Below are 20,161 nucleotides of genomic sequence, written 5' to 3'. Positions count from 1 at the left end.
TATTGTGGATGTATGATAGGCTGGTATTTATTGGCCCATGCATTTGCTATTAAGTCCTCCATTAATTATATATTTAGCAAGGACATTTTCCAAAGTGCATTCTGCTAGCTGCCTCGTATTTTTTATTTGGAGCTCACCTACCGAGCTGTGCAGTCACTGTGCTGGGAAGACAACAGTTTTTGCATATCCCTGCTGATAAACTAGAGAAGTCATTCTCTCACAACGATGCTACATATACTGATTCATTGTCAAAAGTCAATCGGCACATGGAGCTTGAGCCACAATCGATGCTGACACCTTATTACAGAACTCTGTACCTCACAATGACACTCAGGATGCAGTTCTGAGCCTTTGGGATAATCAGTCTGTCAAGGCCTTTTAGCCGGACATGTCCCTGGTAGGCCCTGTGTATTAACCTGTTGTGAACTTACCAAGTCACAGTCTCTAGAACACAGTCGAGTGTTATGAGTTTGATTAAATCATAAATACCTTTGTGTGGATAGGCCAATTAAAAAGTTCATAAAAATAGTCTCTTCCATAACCATATTTCTTTGAAAAGAACATTAGTCAGTTTTATCATTGAATACAACCAAAATGTTACTGTTTACATGATCAATGGATAATAGTCAATCATAATAACAAGAAATTCTCAATGACAGAGTAATTAAATGATTTTAAATATACTATGACCAAAAGTATCTGGACACCCCTTGGTCTGGGGCTGTTTTTCATGGTTTGGGCTAGGCCCATTAGTTCCAGTGAAGGCAAATCTTAATGCAATGACATTTTAAACAATGCTGTACTTCAACTTTGTGGCAACAGTTTGGGGAAAGCCCTTTCTTGTTTCAGCATGACAATACCCCCGGGCACACAGCAAGGTCCATATAGAAATTGTTTTGTTGAGATTGGTCTGGAAGATCTTGACTGGCCTGCACAGAGACCTGATCTCAACGCCATCCAACACCTTTGGATTAGGCCTGCGAGCCAGGCCTAATCGCCTAATCAGTGCCTGACCTCACTAATGCTCCTCTGTCTCCTCTGGAAGCAAATCCCTGCAGCAATGTTCCAACATTTAGTATAAAACCTTCACAGAAGAGTGGGGGTTGTAGCAGCAAAGGGTGGACCAACTCCATATTAATGCCCACAATTTTGGATGAGATATTGTATGTCATGGGTCCACATATTTTTGGCTATATAGTGTACCTGCAGCAGCAGGGGTAAAATCCACGCACATAGACGTTCATTTGACTGGCTTGCATAAATATCATGAAGGGCAAACAACCAAAAGCTTCGGTTTGAGACTGTGTCATGATCACTTTACAAATATTACTGAAAATACTAAAGTAAAGGAAAAATAACTTGCCAACAGGCCTCTAATGAGATTATAAATAGTTGATCCTACTCTCAAAAATATAGTGGTTATGGTCAAAGGAATGATTTATTATTTTAGAAGTTTATTATAGTAAACCAATCAGAGGAGTACTAGACGACAATACATCATCAGTAAATGTATATGTATTGATTTACTGCGCATGTTAATACAAGGTTCTACTATGTATTTAAATGGATGTAAAATATTCTCTATTGCCTTAATTTCACAGTCCTGTGGGGGAAAGGGCACTAGACACTAGCATTGTCTGTATGGCCTGTAATCCATGCCTGCATGCTTGTTGATAACTGCATCAAGGATCCACAGTCAGTGTGTGCTTAATGTGAAATTTTAGCGTGTCCAATCTTGGGACAGACTTCATTTGTTTAATGTCAGGAGAAGGCCAGCAAAAAAAATTTTATACACATTTTTTGAAGACGCTAAACCACATGAATACATTGTGTTATCGAGGCAGTGCCCAGACACACGGTACAGTGGTAAATGTCTCTGGCTACATTGACACATGCGTCCAGGTCTGTTTTTCCTGATAGGTATGGTAATAGCCTGACAAACATAACCTCATTGTTCCTTTTTTATAAAAGCAGGATACATCATGCGTGCTCTCAACCCATTTGAAAATCTTACGTCAGGCTTAAGCCAAGGCTGGGTTTTCGTGGGAAGGCCACCTAACTGTGATGAGCATGCATATGAATATGAGAACACAGCAAAAAATACATTTGATGTAAGATCTTGTTGTGGGAATCTTTGTAAATATATTTATTGATTGCCTGATGGGTTAGTATTCATGAAGAAAAATCTAAAAAGGAATTTCTGGTTGTGCAATATACATTTTTATTCCAAATACTTTTAACTGGAGGAATTCTACCATTTTATCTGTAGTATTGTTACCAAATGGCCGATGTTTGGGTGACAAATGATCCATGGCTGAAATGTGGTCGCAAGGTCTTTTTTGGCTGCTGACTACTACTCAATAAGTCACTGCCAAAAAAAACCTCCTAACTACAATCAGTCACAAAGAGCATTTAGCTGTTTGCCTTACACAAAGCACAGCACTGATCCCTGCTAGAAAATAGACATGGAGGCCAATTACAGACAGAAATCATCTCTGATTATTACATAGGGCTCAGTGTGCACCACAGTGAAACACAAAGGCAAAACAGAGAAAGGTAAGTCTATATAAGAGAACAGTTAAAAACCACAGATAATAAAAGGACCAAGGAGATGTGCATGGGCCAGTATTGTAAATTGAAATGCACTGAAGTGGAAAATTGAAGGTTTTTTTTTTCTTCTTCTGAATGAACATCTCTTCCTGATATTTGGGGCAAAATGCTCTTGAAACCTGCAGTTTTGTTGGAGAACACAGCTGTCAACAGAAAGATTTTGTAGCTGTGGGATTACAGATAATCCTGGAAAATTTGACAGTAAATCAACACATCCTTCAGGTGCCCGGAGAACTGCTGGACTGCAAGATTGTCTTTTTTCCCAGGGAGGCAGAACTGTGAAATCAAGGCTCTCAGATTCCAGGAGAACGTACATCATCGGGATCTGTGTATTTCCCCAGAATTTTGCACAAGTGAAAAATTGTGTGCAGGTTTTAACCCACTTCTATTGCTATTCCACAATGAAGAGATGCATGTTAAAAACCATCCAGAACAGACCGGCCGCTGTTGATGTAGATAACATCCATCTCCCTGTGGAAGGTTCGAGGGCTCTTTCAGAGATTTTGCCCAAATTGGCAGAAAGAATTCATAATATCCTGTGGGGAAGACACATTAGATGCTTGACTGCACTTATTCTGCCCACCCTCCTATATTCAAAGTCATTACCAGCTTTCAAGATGTCCATGCCTCGCACAAATTAAGGTTGTATAAGAGCTGGATCTTATATATTCCACTGTCACCCGGGCTGTTTATATAAGAATTTAAATGCGCTTAATTTCAAAATCAACGCAAGTGTAAATATAGCATGGATGGAGTGTTAGGCTCTCAACCAACCCAAAGGTTGTGAAGGCGCTTGCTGAGTTCAGAGTTACACAAATAAATGTGAAACTATTGGAAAAAACATTTCAAATAGTTTCCATTAAATTCATAGCCATATTAAATAACCAAAAACGTGTGGCCACTTATATTAGACTGTTTTCCAGAGAGAGAGTAATAGGCCTTTGGGTCTATAATGTTAATATGTTTCAGATGATTATTTTTTATTGAATTATTAAAGAATCAGCATGTAGACATGCACATAAACTGATACACTCAATGTAAATCATTGGGATTATAATTTTATTGAAAAAAAACTAAATGAATTCTAAATTAATTAAAGCAATTTCTATACATATAGTGGGCAGGAAAAGAAAGGCTTTTAGCCTTTTTTAAGCCCTTCACCAAATGAAAGAATAGTACATTGTAATGAAACAAAAACATGGCCATAATGACTCTATAAAAATATATGTCCTGTCCAACGAGATGTAGTATTGATTGAGCCGAAAGAGAAATTCAGACTTTGATTTATTTCTTTTTTAACTGCTTGCACATGGGGTTTACTTGATTTATCCTTTGATAGACTACCCTTGTTTTAAATATACAAATAGTAGACATCAGAGAACACAAATACCAGTGCCAATCCAGAACAATCAGTAAATAAGTGATGGTAAGCAATGGATAATATACGCCATTATGTAATAAATGTAGCTGTCTAAAGCAAGCTGCAGTCACTGCAGCCAGTTACTCGCTGTTGTCAAAGGTGCTCATTTGACCTTGAGAATTGTACATGACTGCAAATCTTACACGTACTGATTGAACAATGGTTATTATTATTTATTACATTACCACTCCTATTTACCCCAGAAAAGGAGTCCTGATGCATTTTTCATCATCTAAATCAAGTTTCCTCACCAGTAATTCCTGGCTATGAGGAAAGGAGCTTTTGTTTCTGACACAAATGAATGCTGTGCAATCTAGTCACTCAGACCCTTTGTCATTGGGAGTCTTCAGACGTCATAAAAATGTCAGATTGTTCATTTGAGCCCTGACAATGAGCCAAAGTCACCAGAGTATTTCTATTCTCATTTCTGACCTGGATTAATCTTTGAAAAAACAACAGAACATTTTTTTATGCAAACTGACTGTGATTCATAATGAAATTCTTAAAAGCAAATAGCTCTAGGTGAAAAAAAATCAAATCTATTTAAGCAGATTTTTAGCTTAATTAACATACTTTTCTTTTGGTTCTTTAGAATGCCTTAAACCACATGCACTGACATTACTATTTCTGAATTAAATACCTATGTCCTTAAAAATGAATATATCTCATTAGGATAACCATTAGTATGTCATCTTGACATCTAAGCAATATCTTTTGTTCCATATTTTGGGTGAAAATATGACATTGTAGGTGAAATAAGATATAAATGATAGTGAACCTCCACAACCTATATCAGCTAAAACATACATACTATTCAAAATGATCTCTGTCACACTGAATGGATGTGTTCTGGGGGAAATTTGAAGGTTTTCTGCAGAGAGAAAAGGGAATTTGAATATGAGAGGATGGAGCAGAATTTCATCAAGGTCTTATCTCCCCTTGCAGACTTGGCATACAAAAGTGCCAACCAAAGATTTGGGTGACCTGCTCAGGGCTTAGTTGTACAAGAAGAAAAAGCGAGGCTATTCCAAAACCATTTGCCACATAACTTTCCATAATCAGAACGGCTTCTCATATGACAAACATGCCACCAACAGTGACATCTTTCCCACTAGAGATTATCAATCATCGGGGAAATAATCAGTAAACCACTGGGGTTTAATCAGTAAAACAGTGGAAAATAGGGGGAGGGTGGGATGCACAGTTTTGAGGTAGAACCTTGGGATGATTTTGTGTGGAAGCGTGCACTGTAGGAATCGCTGGTCTGACACATACAGAGAGGCATGATCTGCAATGCGTGAGCCTGTGCCCTGGTCTGGCTCCACCGGTTGGTCGATGACATGCACATTAATCATCTGCAGCCGTCTGCTCCACCTATAAATCTCTGCCTACAGGCCTTCCCACCACTTTCAAGGAATTAATGGCTCCTGGGTCAAACTGGAGAAAAGTTTGAAATTGGTATAGATTATTCACCAGTCAAGGATTCCGAGTGGCATTCCGATGATATTTGCATGGGTAATTTAGAGTCGCTCTTGCGACTGAAAGTGTGTGGACCTTGGCACTACCATAGAAATATTAGCAACCTGCCACCGTCAAGGAAATACATGCATCTGCTGCATATCCTGGGAGGGACTGAGGTGACAAGATTACAATTTTTTTAAATTAATTGATATTCACAATAGTAAGAATATACACTGTAGCTGTTGCTATACCACCAATTATCTTATGATAATCAATAATTGTATTACTGAATACATCCTAAATGTAAATCTGGCAGAAAAGCATTTTTAAGTATTAAAAATGTTTTTACAAGTGTCTGATGATAAAAAAATATGTTGCAGTGAAAATATATTCAAAAATATGTTTTTAATTGAATGTTCATTGTAGTGTTGGGTTTCAGCACAGTAGAATATACTGTATGGTTCTTGAGATTAAAACTGAAAACTTATGTCCTCTGGGAACAAAAATGAATCGCCGGGTCTTAGCTGGACGTACAAAAAATGTTAATTACATATTTTAGCTTATGTCATTTAATAAAGGAAGGGTCACAGAAAACATATTCACTCAGGAAGCAGGTTGTGGGCTCAAAGCGGGCCAAGAATGCCTCTGTAAGGAATGCTGAGGAAATATTAATATTTGTACAACTGAACAAATAATATTCTTGTATTAATACACCATCACTACAAAATAAACATAATACTTTGTTGTCTTGGTATAAAAATTAACATATAACAATACTTCATGAGTTAATACTTATTACTTTTTAGGGAAACTAAGAGCATCAATATGTTTGTAATTGTACTGAATAGCTTTTAATTTGTGAAGAGTAGTTTTAAACCCTGGTGGTTCCAGATGGCTTTTGCGTTCTTACAATGGTTTTAAGATTCAGAAAACATTTGTTATAATATTAAAGACTATGACTATGAAAGACTATGAAAATTTGGTTTATAGCTTTTTAGCAGTTTATAGCTTTGTTTTTTATGTTTACCATTTAACTTTCAGCGAGCAACGGATCACTTATTAGTGGATATTTCTGCATGCTGATTTTAGTACTGAAACAACCGTAACAACAACATAAACATAACACAGAAGCAGGTGTTGAAACGGTGCTTTCTCCCTGAAACCTCCAGAAAGGATCCATATAACACAAAACAAAAACAAAACAAAAGCAAAACACAAGCTGTCTCTAAAACGTTCCTTGGCAAGAGCGTCATCTCAAGTAGCGGTCCACCAGCCTGCGATTTCTCACAAGCCTGGTCACATGACCCACAGGCCTCGTGGCCAAATACAATCACAGTGGGAGGGGCTTCGCCAAAGAGGGCTTATCTCACCAAGTCAGCTATGCAAAGCCGTGGACAGCGCAGTGACACACATGGGCACGCATGTATACTGTACGAATGCATTCATGCATGCATGCATGCATGCATGTGCACACATTGCAAGCCTGGTTATGCGTATGTCTTCTCAGCCCTCCACCAGATACAGCCCATTGTAATGCCAAGCACCGAAGCACTCAGTGGAAACTGCTCCAGCTGCTGTTTCTCAGGCAGATCATGGTTTTCATTCCAGGCTGATGCCAGATATTAACTTTCCTACAGGGCTGATCCAAACAGATCAGCTGGAAGTGGGCTGGGCTGGGCCATCTGCTGAAGCTGGCCAGTTTGGCTGGCCAAGGCTCCGGCAGACGGCAGGGAAACACCAATCTACAGTAACTCAGTGGTGCATGAACTGATTCACCATACCAGTATTTAGACAAAGGGTTTAGATCAGGCTTTGTCTGGCAGACCATATAGATTTTTAGTTTTTTGCAAATATTCAGACACACTGAGAAATGTGGCGGTTTTGCAAGAAAGAGTTTAAACAGTGTCTGCAACAACAACAATAATAATAATAGTAATAATAATAATAATGAGAAAGAACAAAATAATAATAACCAGACTGTCAGTCAGAAAATTGTGGCCACCTTTTGTTCAAAGCTCAACAGAATTAGCAAAACTGCCTTCCTAAGTGTGCTCTTATTCTTGCTTTACCATAATCGCATGCAGGTTTGGTAAAATACTTAAGCATGCCTTATTCTGTTACGAGGACTTCTGCAAATATATCTTGATTTCTTGTATAAAGAATGACTGTTTGCATTACGTTTGTTATATAATCCATGAATAAAGTTATTTCAGTTAATTTGTTGTTGTAATACCAAACTCATTCCACAGGGTGGTGTACTTTCCAAACTGCAGTTAATCTGAACGCAACATAAAAAAAGAAAATGTCATGTATGTTTGTACCAGTATAAGACCTGTCATCTTGCATAAAATACACACATACCCTGGATATATGACAGGAACCACAGCACTGTGGTGAAAACAGGAGACATATTTAAATAAGAGATAACAACAGTAAATGCAGGAAAGATTTTGGATTAAAAAATCAAATTCTGCAACAAATAAACGCCCTGCAGTCACATGAAATGAACAGCACCACAAACTGTCTCGTGTGGGTTAAATGAATAAATGTCCAAAGAGGGGCTTTGAGACCAAGGCCAGACATGTCAGCCAGTCAGGTGATACTGCATGTTCTCCCTTAGCGGAGAGCATGATTCTCTGAGAAGTGGGCTTGGTGCTTACAGCGTTTGGTGACTGAAGAAGCAGGAGAGTCATACCGTGGACTGCAGCTTGCCACGGGCGAATACAGTCATTTGCCGTGGCCCTGTCCTCGTTCGACAGCACTGTGGGGGTTATGGCTGCTGAGGCTGCCTCAACTTTCCAGCACACGACCTTCCACATCATCTACGCGCCTGAGTGCTCCACTCGATTCCCCAATCCTGTCCTTTCTACTTCCCGACCATGACTCTGAACACAGAGTTGGCCAGTTACAGCTGGGTACTTTGCAGAATAGTACAGCACCGGTGTGCCACTTTGGCAGCATTTCTGTGGCATAGCTTGGTAATATTCCATTACATCATCACTCCTTTGGACTTTTACTTGAGCCCACAGCTCATGCAGGAGAAACCACCACACCTCAATCATATTTCTAAATTAAAAGCAATAATTTTTTGTGATCTCAAAACATTTTGAAGAAAAAAAAAAACAGAATCGCCACCTCCTTGAACCTCATTAAATATTTTAAGTGTTCTTCTATATAGGTTAATAGAGATCCATATAGGTTAAGCCAATTGCCAGAGCTACAAAACATTTTCCTGCACGATTTTGAGCGAGGGAGCAGGAAGCCTCAGATTAATGCCGCACTGTCTGTGGCTGGAGGGGCTGTCCGTTCAGATGGGGCTTGGTTGCATGGGTCAGACCAGTTTGACAAATAAGGCAAATTACCCCCCCATCAGGTTTGGAGGAGCACCGTCAGGTAGGTCAGAGCTCGATGCGGGCACCCTTGGCCGCGGGTCAGACAACATGGCACCATAGAGGTGGACAGGGAAACACGGAGGGAGCTTCAGAAATAAATTTTAAAAAGGCAGCCTGGTTTAGGAAGTAGGGCAGGGGGGGATTATTTGGCTTTTGTGTGCATCCCTTTCGTTTCCCGAAATTCTGGACTGGGGGAGGGGGGGGGGGAGGGTTAAGGGGAGGAGTCGGGGGAGGGGGAGGGTTGAGGGGCGGGCGAATGAGGCGTGAGCGAGCGATGGCGGCAGCTCATTTCCCGCTCAGATCAGCGTGGACGGCCGGGGAGAGCGCTGTACCACTGACAGTGGCTCTGGGGTACGATTCTGTGCCAGTCTGCCCACCCGTGTGTGTCGGCAGGAGGGTGGGGGCGGGGGAGGGAGGCGGGGCTAGCGATGCCGGAGAACAGCTCCTCCGGCAGGAGAATGCGCCAGCCTAAAAATGCCGCAGCCAGCTTCCCTCCTGCTCGGGGATGACGTCACCTTTACAAGCTGGTGGAGCCGGCCACAGGCAACGCTCAGGAATTTGAAACTGACAATAGGACTAAACCCGGCGACAAAATCAAGAATAATTTGGGTGAAAAATAGATAACCATATTAATTTTTCTCTTTTATCAGGATTATTGAAAGTGAAGGCGATTGGTTCAAAAAGCCAGCAGACCTGTTTCTAGTCGGAAAGAGCATGCGCTGTAATTACACGTGGAAATCTTTGATCTGGCTTCCATGGAAACTGCAGAACACCTTGTGCCTCCCGCCAGCATAATCGGCAAAAGTGTTGCACAACTAGTGACATCACAGCACTTACGAGTCAGATTACTTTAATCTCAAAAATGGATACCACTTTTCTCATCGCCTTACTCATGGGAAAGTACAGCAGCACAGAGCATAGAACATTCAGCCATTATACGAATGCATTTGTGTTCCCCCACAAAATAAAAGATGTGCCAGTATCAGTTTCTCCTCCATGTCAATTCAGGTAGTACATTTTAAATTGAGTTCATGAATTGAAAAATACTCAGTGGAAATTTTTCAATACAATTCAATTAAGTTATTTTCCTGAATCAAACAAATTGACATGAAATATGGAATTTACCCCAAATCTACCCCAAATTCCTCCTTGCCAAGGAATGAGTCAGTTCAATTAGTATGGGTCAAAAATATTTTACTTTCTATAACTGAATACCACATTAAGAAGATATATATATAATGGATTGATGAAAACAAAACAAATATACATTTATTTTATCAAACTGTCCCTTTAAGAGAACTAATAACATTTGCCAATGAAGCTGTATAATGTAAGGGGAAAAATATGTTCAAGTGAAAATATTAATTTGGCTACTAAAGGACATATACCTCTGCCAGATATAAAATTAGGGTTGTGTGAAAAGCCCACCGTAAAAATGCCACCTCCACAAATATGATTCAAACAAGTTTAAAACACACGATAAGGTACATTCTCAGAGTAAGATCAAAGCACAGACCCTTAGAAGGTAACATGAGGTATTATTTTACAGATGTTCTTATTAAGGAAACATTATTCCCTCTTTCATTATGAGAACTAAACTGCTTTCACAGTTAAGATTAGGATGAGTCTGACTGCCTTGCCCCAGGTAGTAAAAGTTAAGATCCCAGTATTCAAAGATCATCATTTACAATGACCTTGCAATCAACAACCGAAGCAAAGTAAAGACTTCCTGCTTGCAAAGAAATACAACAGCTGTATACAATTTAGGACACACTGGTGACTGATAGCGCCGCTATCTACCATTAATACTACAATGTTATCACATTGGATTAACTTTTTGCCTGTTTTAACTGAAGATTTAAATCAAGCTATATCTAAAACTAAACTATGGGTGCACTATAATTCAGACTGCATGTTAGCATTTAATTGAATGCAGTGGCATACCCTTACTCTAAATCTCATTTTATTCAATTACTTGAGCTTCCACTCAGGCAACAGTGGTGTTAATCAAATGATTTACAACAACTGGAAAACCAAATTAAATGTGCCTGGAACAATTTCAAGTCTGAAAAAAATGTATAACTCCTGTGAATTTCATTAGAAAATCCACAGAGAAAGCTCATGTCTCTTCTTCCTTATACTAGATATGCTTTAATGAATTTATTATTCAATTTCGACATTCTCTGAGCTAAGAAACGCACGCCATTCCTCCCATTTTGCAAAGGCAAGCAGATTAAACGTGGTTTGGGAGGCATCAAGTATCAAACGAAAAGGAACAACCAGCTCACCTCTTTTAAGCAGCCCATGAAATTGTTGCTGACGGGAGAGCCGGGCAAGTCAGCAGTGCTTGGACTTCCTCCGACGTAAAAGAAGTCGTCAGAGCCCAACATGGTGTAGTCCTCCTGGGTGTATCCGGTTGTGGTGAGGATGCCATCCACGGATATTGTCACCTGTTCAAAGGGAATAACGAAACAAAAAAGCCCAAAGATGACCCTCTGAGTCCTGCCCCCCGCCGGGTCCCCCAGCCAGGAGCCATTTGTAATTTCGCTCGTTCACTTAGTCTTTGGATCGTAAGGCCCAGTCCCAATACCCTGGACCACTTGTTTGGATTTGACATTTCGATTTTCATGTGAAGGTTCATCTCCGGGATAAGAGGACAGGTAAAGAAAATATTTCAGTGGCATATTTTCTTTATCTTTGATGGGGACAAGAAAATGAGTTCTTTTTCTTTTTGGTTTTGGAATTTTAGGTTTGGAGGGTTAGTAAATGTTAAAAAAAGCAAGGACAAATTGCTTGTTCTTGTTTTAGATCGGGTCACTTTCTGGATAAGTTCAGACGCTGACGTGCATGCACTGATAAGGGGAATCTTACCGTCCTGCATTTAAATGTGCAAGCCATGATTAGGGTTTATTCTTTACTGTTATTGTTTTCTCTATTTTTCCCAAAATAAAAAAAATATTAACAATGGGGTATAGTTAAGGATGCATGGTAAAGCGTGTATCAGCTACTATGGCAAGCTAAAGGGGCATGCAAGGGCCACACAGGACACAGTCAGGCAAAAACAAGCAGCGGGAAGAGGGTTGGGTGAGATGATCATTGCTTCCACTTGCATGCCAGAGAGACAAATGGGGGACTGTGGTACAGTTGACAGGTAAGTGAGTTCAGTGTTAGTGGATATAGGTTAGCAGACAAAGGTGGTTATGGAAACTGGTGAAGGGAAAGCAGTGACATTTAGACATGCCATGCGCACAGTGTACTGGAAACAACTGTCAGAGCTCCCGCGTTGCAGTTTTTTTTTTTGTATTCGATTAGATTTTTCATGTTTATTTTTTTCTTTATATGGAAAGCTTCTGCCAGTTCGCCGACAGCGGTCGCCAAAAAAAAAGAAAGTTTTTTTAAAACACTACGCCCTACAAAAGGTCTGATCAAGAAGTCTTGAAGAGTAGAAGAAGTTCAAAGAAAGGAGGGAAGAAGGATGTAAAAGCCGTGGTGAAAAAAGGGGAGGGTGGGGTGTCGAGGGTGGGGGAATTAAAAAGGTAGAAAGCCAGGAAATACCAACCCCGTTTCCTACTGATTTGAAAATGGCATCTAGAATGAAACTGAAGAAAAAAAGGAAGGAGGAGGGGACACACGGCAAACCCAAAAAAAGACAATAAGAATGATATCTACCAGACAATGTAGTTTGTTTACCATAGCGTGTCCAATGCCTGATTGCTTTGCGGAAAAGGGGGAAGAAAGGAAATTAAAAAATAGTGAACAGAACGGTTGTTAATAAAAATTAAATGAACAAAAAAAAATCAATGATGAAGAGTTAGGATGTTAGTACATTAGTTGGTCAGGTAACGGTTAGTAAAAATAATGGTTCATTCCATGAATGGTTAGTGTTAGTCTTACAAAGCGTGTCTTCCAAGGAGACAGAGACCGATTGACAGAAAGAGAGGAAGAAGAGAGAGGAGAAAGAAGTTGCAAGGTCTGGTGTAAATGCCTATCGCTGAATTCCCAAATCCAGAGTATTCCACAGTCGGTTGAATAAACCTTTCATAAGCCATGACAGGATAATAGCATAAAATAAGTACTTACATGTCAAACTCCAAAATTCTGGTATTCCAAAATACCAACCTTTTTTTTTCATTCCAAAACCTGGTTAACTTGTCAGTGAATCTAAAGGTTAGCCAAAGGAATCAGTCAACAGGAGACCATTCACTCTCAATCTAAGGAAATCATATAATTTCTTCCCAATTACAGAATGCACAGGTTCCTTCAGTAATGCTAATAATAGGCCCAGTAGGTTCTTTCTGTTTCTCAGTACAAGAGCCATAGATGTGCATGGGTCTTTTCTTAAATTTGCAGCTAACTTTCCACAGACATTTCCAGTTCAGAGTGAACAATATAGTCAGAGTCCAGTTGAAAAAAAGATGGCACCTGTCTTTCTTTAATTGATAACAAGGCCACTGGAAAATTATATAAAGCACAAATAAGTCAGAGTATGCTGGAGTCCAGTGTTTCTTATGCTTTTTGAGGTAGGCTACTAGCAATGCCATATAGCTACTGTAGGAATAGTTGCCCTTTTAAAATCAAGGGAGAAAAAGCATGGACCTGACTCATTTGCATTTTTTTAAAAAAATGCAATTTGTGAGAGATGTTACAGTTCAATAAAGATCGGTCTGTAGTAAACAGAGATGACTGGGGTGTGTCCTTCTGCTGCACAGATAAGACTCACTAGTCCTGAAATTGAGGGGAATATCTAGAGGAAACAGTCAGTGTTCTGAAGCCATCAAACTAGTCACTGCTTCTGGCACAAGTGTCTGCTTCAAGGAGCAAAAAACGTGAGGCCAAATGGATAAAATCATAAACGAAATTGCTGCTGTATGAATTTAGAAATATAAAAAGGATAGATGTATAAATAAACAAATAAATAACTACACTATATTTAATTTTAAAATGAAATAAGGAATTTTGAAAATATAGAGAACTGAAAAGTAAGCATCGACACAAACACCAGCTATATAAACAACTGAAAGATGTGCATTTATATGCATATAAATAGAATGGATAAGAAAATATATTAAACACAACGGAATGTATGGTTTTTACTCAAGAAATGGCGGACCATTTGTTATATCAAAAGGTTAAATGATCTTTATTCGGTGGTCGCGGTGCCATGCTTGCTGTTATTTTTTTTTTCCAGTTTGCATCTGTCAAACCCCCTCGCTCGCTGCCCCTTTGTCATTCATTACCTGCCGCAGATTGCGTGTGACTTTAACGTCATGCCACGAGTTGTCGTTGAATTTGCCGTTGACCGGCTCGACTATGGCCTCGAAGGCCCCAGAGCCCAGGTTGATGACGAGGGAGACGGCGCCGTCCTTCAGGGCCAGGTTTACGTAGTCCGCCGACTTGCCGGTGTGGAGAATGAGCCCGTTGCGCTGCCAGGTCTTGAAGGAGAGCGTGATCTCGTCGCTGCTGCTCTGGATGGGGTTCTGGGACAGGTCGTAGCAGAAGTATTCGGAGCCTCGGAAAGTGGCCACGTTATCTTCCCTTGCTGCAATCGGGACACAAGAGACAATGGAGAGTTCATTATCACCGTTACCCGGCATCTGCACGCTTAAATCTTGCCTCTGGAATGGGTGCGGTATGCTAGATGTGTAGTGCTATGCGGAATTACGAAAAAGACATAGGATAAAAGGAGACCGAGAGAGAGCAGGAAAATGAAAAACATCTCAGAGTACATTTGGGCCGAAGTGTCGGAGCATGAGGTCTGGAGCTCTTATCTGTGAGATCATCTTCAATTAGGTACCTGTCTTTTAAGGTGAAAAATGCTGGAGACCAGTGGGTAGGCCTGTCTGCAAGACTGAATCTATTAAACCAAGAAAACCAAATCAAACACTAGCCTGGTATACCAAATAAGAATCCAGTGCAATTCCAGTTTGTTGTTCTGAACAAATCAAACGGCAAAGTGTTAGACCTATCTATGATTGCCCTTTCAAAATTTGAATCTCTTAAACGTAGCCTTTTATTTTCGCTGATGTTTGAAACAGTGTAAATTATTAAATACCAAGCATGCACATATTGGCACGAGAGTAGGCTACACAAAATGAAACATATAAGGAAATGTGTGAGTGTCATTTCCTTATTGTCCGTGGCTATTCGAAATTGAGGCCGGTAAAATATTGATGGGGAATAAACGTCCACACGTGTGATGTATGCATGAGCCAGACTCCCCTGTCAGGTCCACTTCCAGGGAATTAAAGGCCTTTGATAAGGTTAACATGGCGATTATTGGAATGTGAGGCGTGGACGGTTTTACAGAAGCTCCCGGAGCGGGCTAATCTGCATTAATAATAACCACACTCTCCCTCTCTCCTTTCCCCACTACACCTCAGCATACTGATTTAACAGAAGCTACCACAAGCAGTAGCATCCAGTGACCAAATCCAATTACTGAATTTTCTTATATGTCCTCGGATTTTCAACGAAAATGAAATATGCGCGGGATTGTCAATATCTCAATATTTTCAGCTACCACTGCTGCAAAAAAAAGAAACGAATTGCAGGACGTGGTGCGCCTACAGCGTTATAACTATGACCTCGGTTAAATATCACCACGTATTAAAAGTGTAGGCAGGCAGGTAGTCAAGTAGAAATCCCCCCGTTTTTTCACAAAAAGACCCACAAATTGCTGACGTACACATATTCGTTTAAAATTAGTTTTATTCAACTACATTCATAGGTCCACATGCAAACGTTTCAGCCTGAGAAAGTGTAGTGTAGTGTTACGAATCACTAAAACGACATTTCCAGGACGTCTCCGTGGTTCTGCCATGTATGTATGAACAGGCACTTTGAGTGGTGGGTGAATTTCCTGGCTGTGTAGTTCATTTGCTTATTCTTTAATGCTTGTTACATGGGAATTCACTTCAGACCAAAAGCACATGTAGATATGCTGGTTGCGCAATATGCTGGCATACAGCTGTTGACACAGTTTGTGACCAAAAGTGTTAATGCAACCTTCTGAAGGTCTCTAAGAGAGCTCATGGGAATGAATTACAATGCAGCAGGCATCATTTTCATGTCCCCTTACTCTCCCAAGTGAGGCAATATCAATGAAAGGTCAGTATTTCTTTCAATAACATCTCACCAGTAGATCTTGTTCTATCCTGGGAAATGTGAAAATAATTATTCATGAGATAATAATGGAAGTAAAAAAAAGAAGCACATTCTGCAGATTTATAATCACACCAGGTTATCTGTATGTATAATTTGCTTTGATCTATCAATATTATAAATCAACGTCTGGCGGTAAACTGAGGCATGCTGGGAAACTGAAAGGTCTGCCTGCGATAGGCGGCAAAGGTAAGCCAGGCTGTTTGTTGAGCATCAGAAAGAAAATGTTCACATGAAGCACAAGCCCATTGGCCTTGGCTGTGCTACATGCTAACATGGGAGCTCTTGCTGTTCAGCCTGTGGAGATTATGGTTTTGTGGCAATCCAGGTCACAGAGCTGCTTTCCCCCCACAACACAAGGCACTCGCTCTAATGCAGAGCATGAAAGATGGAAGAAAAATATGAAGTAACAAACAATAGCAATGTTCTGCTTGAAATGGAGGTAGGATAAAGTAAAATCTTGGTTTGCAGTTCCTGAAATTAACCCGTTGTTCTTGTCTGATGATGCGTAATACAAACGGATTCCATTACATAAATGCACCAGAACATAAAGTACAACAGAGAAATCTTCAAAACCATTTTTGCCAAGTAACATGGTTTGTTTATATTCTGACACTCCTCATGTGCAGCAAGTACTGTAACACACTGAACTAATGAAGAACTTGGCATTTATGATGACACACTGAACTATTTAAAACAATTACAGACTCTGCCGAATCTGCCAATACAATATTAGGTTGTATTAAAAAAAAGACAGAGTGGAGGCATTCTCTTAAAATAGCCCAAGACACCTAATCTCTGATTGTGAAAGGCCTCAGCACAGCAATCTAGGATCATAGATACCCTGGTTTCTAATAGGGCCACCTCGATGAGGCCTTATTAATTATTAATTAAACAGAATGTTGTTTTTACTAAAGAGACACCGATGCCTTATTGCCAGATGTTACTACATCCATTAATTCCATCCTCCTTAATACTTAATGAGATTTACCCCCCTCACATGCACACAGACTCATACAAAGACGGCTGGTCTCATATTTTTGCGTGGGATGGATGAGGCATCCCGTCTGTGATTGGAAACTGCTAATCATCTCTGTAGGTGGAGGTGAGCGGAGGACAAGGTTGGAGGAGCCTCAGAACAGGAAGAGGCCTCAACAACACACCAGACTTCCTCTGTGGGAAAACTAGTGAAGTATGTGCAGATGAAATTGGGGTATTGCTCTCACTGGTGCAATAATGAAGTGAAGAACACACTTCCAACGAAACACACCCCACTTAGCTGGCCATTGAAGGCCATGTCAGTGCATTCAGCAGTCACTGTGTTGGTTAAAAGCATTTGGACACAGGTCTCATTAGTTGACGTATTATTGATCAAAATACATGTTGAGAGAGACACCTCATGGTGAAATCCACAAAGTAGTTATAAACAGGCTTCATCACGAAAGGCAAAATAAGGGACGTGCCTTTTTCAGATACTTCCGACGTGAAGTAATTCAAAGATAAGGAAAGTAAATGGTCAGCAAAGTCTGCTTTCATGTACTAGATCATGTTTTCAGCATTGAAGCCGCCCTCCAACGTATCTGGTTGTAACATGTGCCCTTACATGGCAGTGAGAACACCATTGATGCACACATCCACACATTTTTGCCCTAGTCTCTTGCACAGTACTAAACAAACCTTATCTCAGTTCATTTTTAATGAAAAGCCTTAGGGTGGTGGAAAGAATTTCATTGCTTCAGTGATGAAAATAAAATATATATACAGAAATGGAGGGAAAGAAGAAGTCAGGGAAGGAATAAGATACCAATTGTTCTGAAATATAGAATCTTAATAATGAAGAAAAAAACTATATTACTTAAATGAGCATGGGCAGAGTGATTGTAATCAGACCATGATTCTAATGGCCTTCTAATGTCTTTCCCTTATAATTTACACTGTGATAGATGACTAGAGATAAGTCACAGCAGGGTTCATTCGTAAAAATGTCAGATGCGGCCGAACTGCCAGAGAGCAAGTTATGGCGCAGATAAATCCAATACATTTTAAGAAGGAGCTGTAACCAGATCACAGAGCTCCCCCTGCACTCAAAACATCCCCATTCTCAGGCCGAAAGCACATTCAAACACCGCCTGGGCCCATATGGTCCTAAACCCATGGAGAATGCTGATCTGGAGAACGGAGTGTCTGTACCGCTCTCCCAGGAGAGTAGAAGACATTATGTGCCAAGATGGACTGAATGGCCTATTCAAGTCATCAAGACATTATAATGTTCTTATGTTCAGCTCAATACCCTCTGAAGAGGGTCTATGTCCTGATCTTGTCCTTGACTTCTTGACTGTGAGGGACAATGGCTTCATGGGCAAAAGCAAATAAATTCCAAATTAAATACAATCAGACTGATAATTAAATAGCATTTAACACTGGGTTCATTTTGAACAGGCCAGAACTGGTAGTGGCTGAATACATCTATGGTATCTATGGTGTCAGTATAAAATGATCTGTAACTACATTTACTATTACTCTTTCATTTCTATGTATGGAGTGATGGGTTCTTTCAGTTTAAAAAAACTATGTTTAAAGATAGTCAAAAATCTTTAAGAGAATGTATTCTATAGAATGAAGAACCTGAAATTCTGATTATAAAAAATGATAGAATGGAAGTACATACTGCACATGTGTACTACTAACCTATATATTTCAACCCAAGAAATGTGGAGCATCATCAATAGCTTCATTAGATTATACACATGTATGAAAACACACATACACAAACACACACACGCATACACACACACACACACGCACACTCAGACAAATCAAATATATGCAGAAACTCAAGCAAATAAAAAACACACACATACACACGCACACATTTATCACCTGTATAACTACCCTGACTCCTCCGCCATTTATAACCAACAACACAAGTCAGCTTAATCCACCCCCCTCCCCCACCACCGCCCCCACCCCAAGCACAGCCTGCAAATCCAGTCTGAGACGACTCACCCCGTCACAGCTGGGTGACGCGGGATCGATACCCGGGCCCGGGGAACGGGGCCCTCTGTGGAAGCCTGACCCCGCCGGCTCTGCCTGGCCCCTCTATTCAGCACGATCATTTAAGCAAATGATCTGCTGTGAAGAGGCCGGCCTGCGCGTGGCCCGCAGAGGGACGGGGGGTGTGGGGGAAGGGGGGGGGTTCACAGAGCGCCCCACCCACCCCTCCTCTGACGGCACTTAGCGCGCTCTCAGCCCCATCCCAAAATGCATAATCAATCAGCCCTTCTGATGAGGACAATTACCATTAACATTTCCCTTCTTTCCCCAGTCACAAACAAGGATGCGTCCTTGGGCTGGTTTCTGAAGTGTCATTCGGAAGGGTCCCAGGACTTATCCACTGTTGAGATCAGACAAGTACTTTTAGAAATTTCAGTACGCAGGGTAGGAAAAATACTACAAAATAAAATGATTTCTTCAAAATAATCTAGCTAGGATGTAGTGCCCCAGTCGTAATGGAACTGAATCAAATCATAAATTTCTCAAATCCAGCACAGGCTGTGAGGTAATTTCCCCATCAAAGTTACAAACTGAATTTGAAATTTGAATCTAAAAATAGCTAAGCGCCAATGAAGTCAAATCATAAATATGTATCTGTCTGGATCATAGTGGATGGTGAATTGAGAATTTTTAAGGACACAAAATGTACTCTAATAATGGAATGTTAAACCAGCTATTTTAGTGATTAAAATCCAGTTGAAATGACATCTGCTGTCGAAGCAAATCTCCTTGAACCAGCCCAGATTATTTTCCTATTTGCCAGTGTGTCTCAAACGCAAGGGGAAGGCAGGGCAGACAAGCGCCCTCCTTTATCTTTAAAAAACGTTATTTTTCTTTCCCGAACGTACTGCAGGCTTCAGCCAGGCACCGTGCGGAGGATTTGGAGAGGATTTAAGAGCGAGCAGGCGGGCAATGGCAATGGCGTCTGCGGAGCGGGTGGCACCGCGCCCCTCGCTGCCTCTGGCGCTCCGGCTCCATTCGCCGCGTGGAGCCTGTGGAGGGAGCGGCCTGCCGCATTTCCCTTTCCGCTCCAGCGCCTCGCTCCTCCCTTCTGCAGCTTTTA

General features: G+C 40.6%; 1 protein-coding gene across 30 annotated transcripts in view; it reads right to left on the bottom strand.

Annotated features, from left to right (window-relative positions):
• nrxn3a (neurexin 3a) overlaps window positions 1-20,161 on the bottom strand; it is a 322,672-nt gene that overhangs the window by 236,985 nt on the left and 65,526 nt on the right. For 20 of the 30 annotated variants that reach the window (XM_064322559.1, XM_064322726.1, XM_064322770.1 and 17 more), the window contains 3 exons: window positions 14,121-14,422; window positions 12,574-12,597; window positions 11,172-11,333 (listed from right to left, as the gene is read on the bottom strand). In XM_064322559.1, the coding sequence (XP_064178629.1) occupies window positions 11,172-11,333; window positions 12,574-12,597; window positions 14,121-14,422 (488 nt within the window). The remainder of the gene's footprint in view (window positions 1-11,171; window positions 11,334-12,573; window positions 12,598-14,120; window positions 14,423-20,161) is intronic. The other 10 variants (XM_064322577.1, XM_064322619.1, XM_064322715.1 and 7 more) reach the window with 1 other exon arrangement.

Source organism: Anguilla rostrata, chromosome 1 (assembly GCF_018555375.3).
Source record: "Anguilla rostrata isolate EN2019 chromosome 1, ASM1855537v3, whole genome shotgun sequence".
Taxonomy (NCBI): Eukaryota; Metazoa; Chordata; class Actinopteri; order Anguilliformes; family Anguillidae; genus Anguilla; species Anguilla rostrata.
The sequence above is the reverse complement of the archived record's forward strand: the minus strand, read 5'-3'. Positions and strand labels throughout refer to the sequence as shown.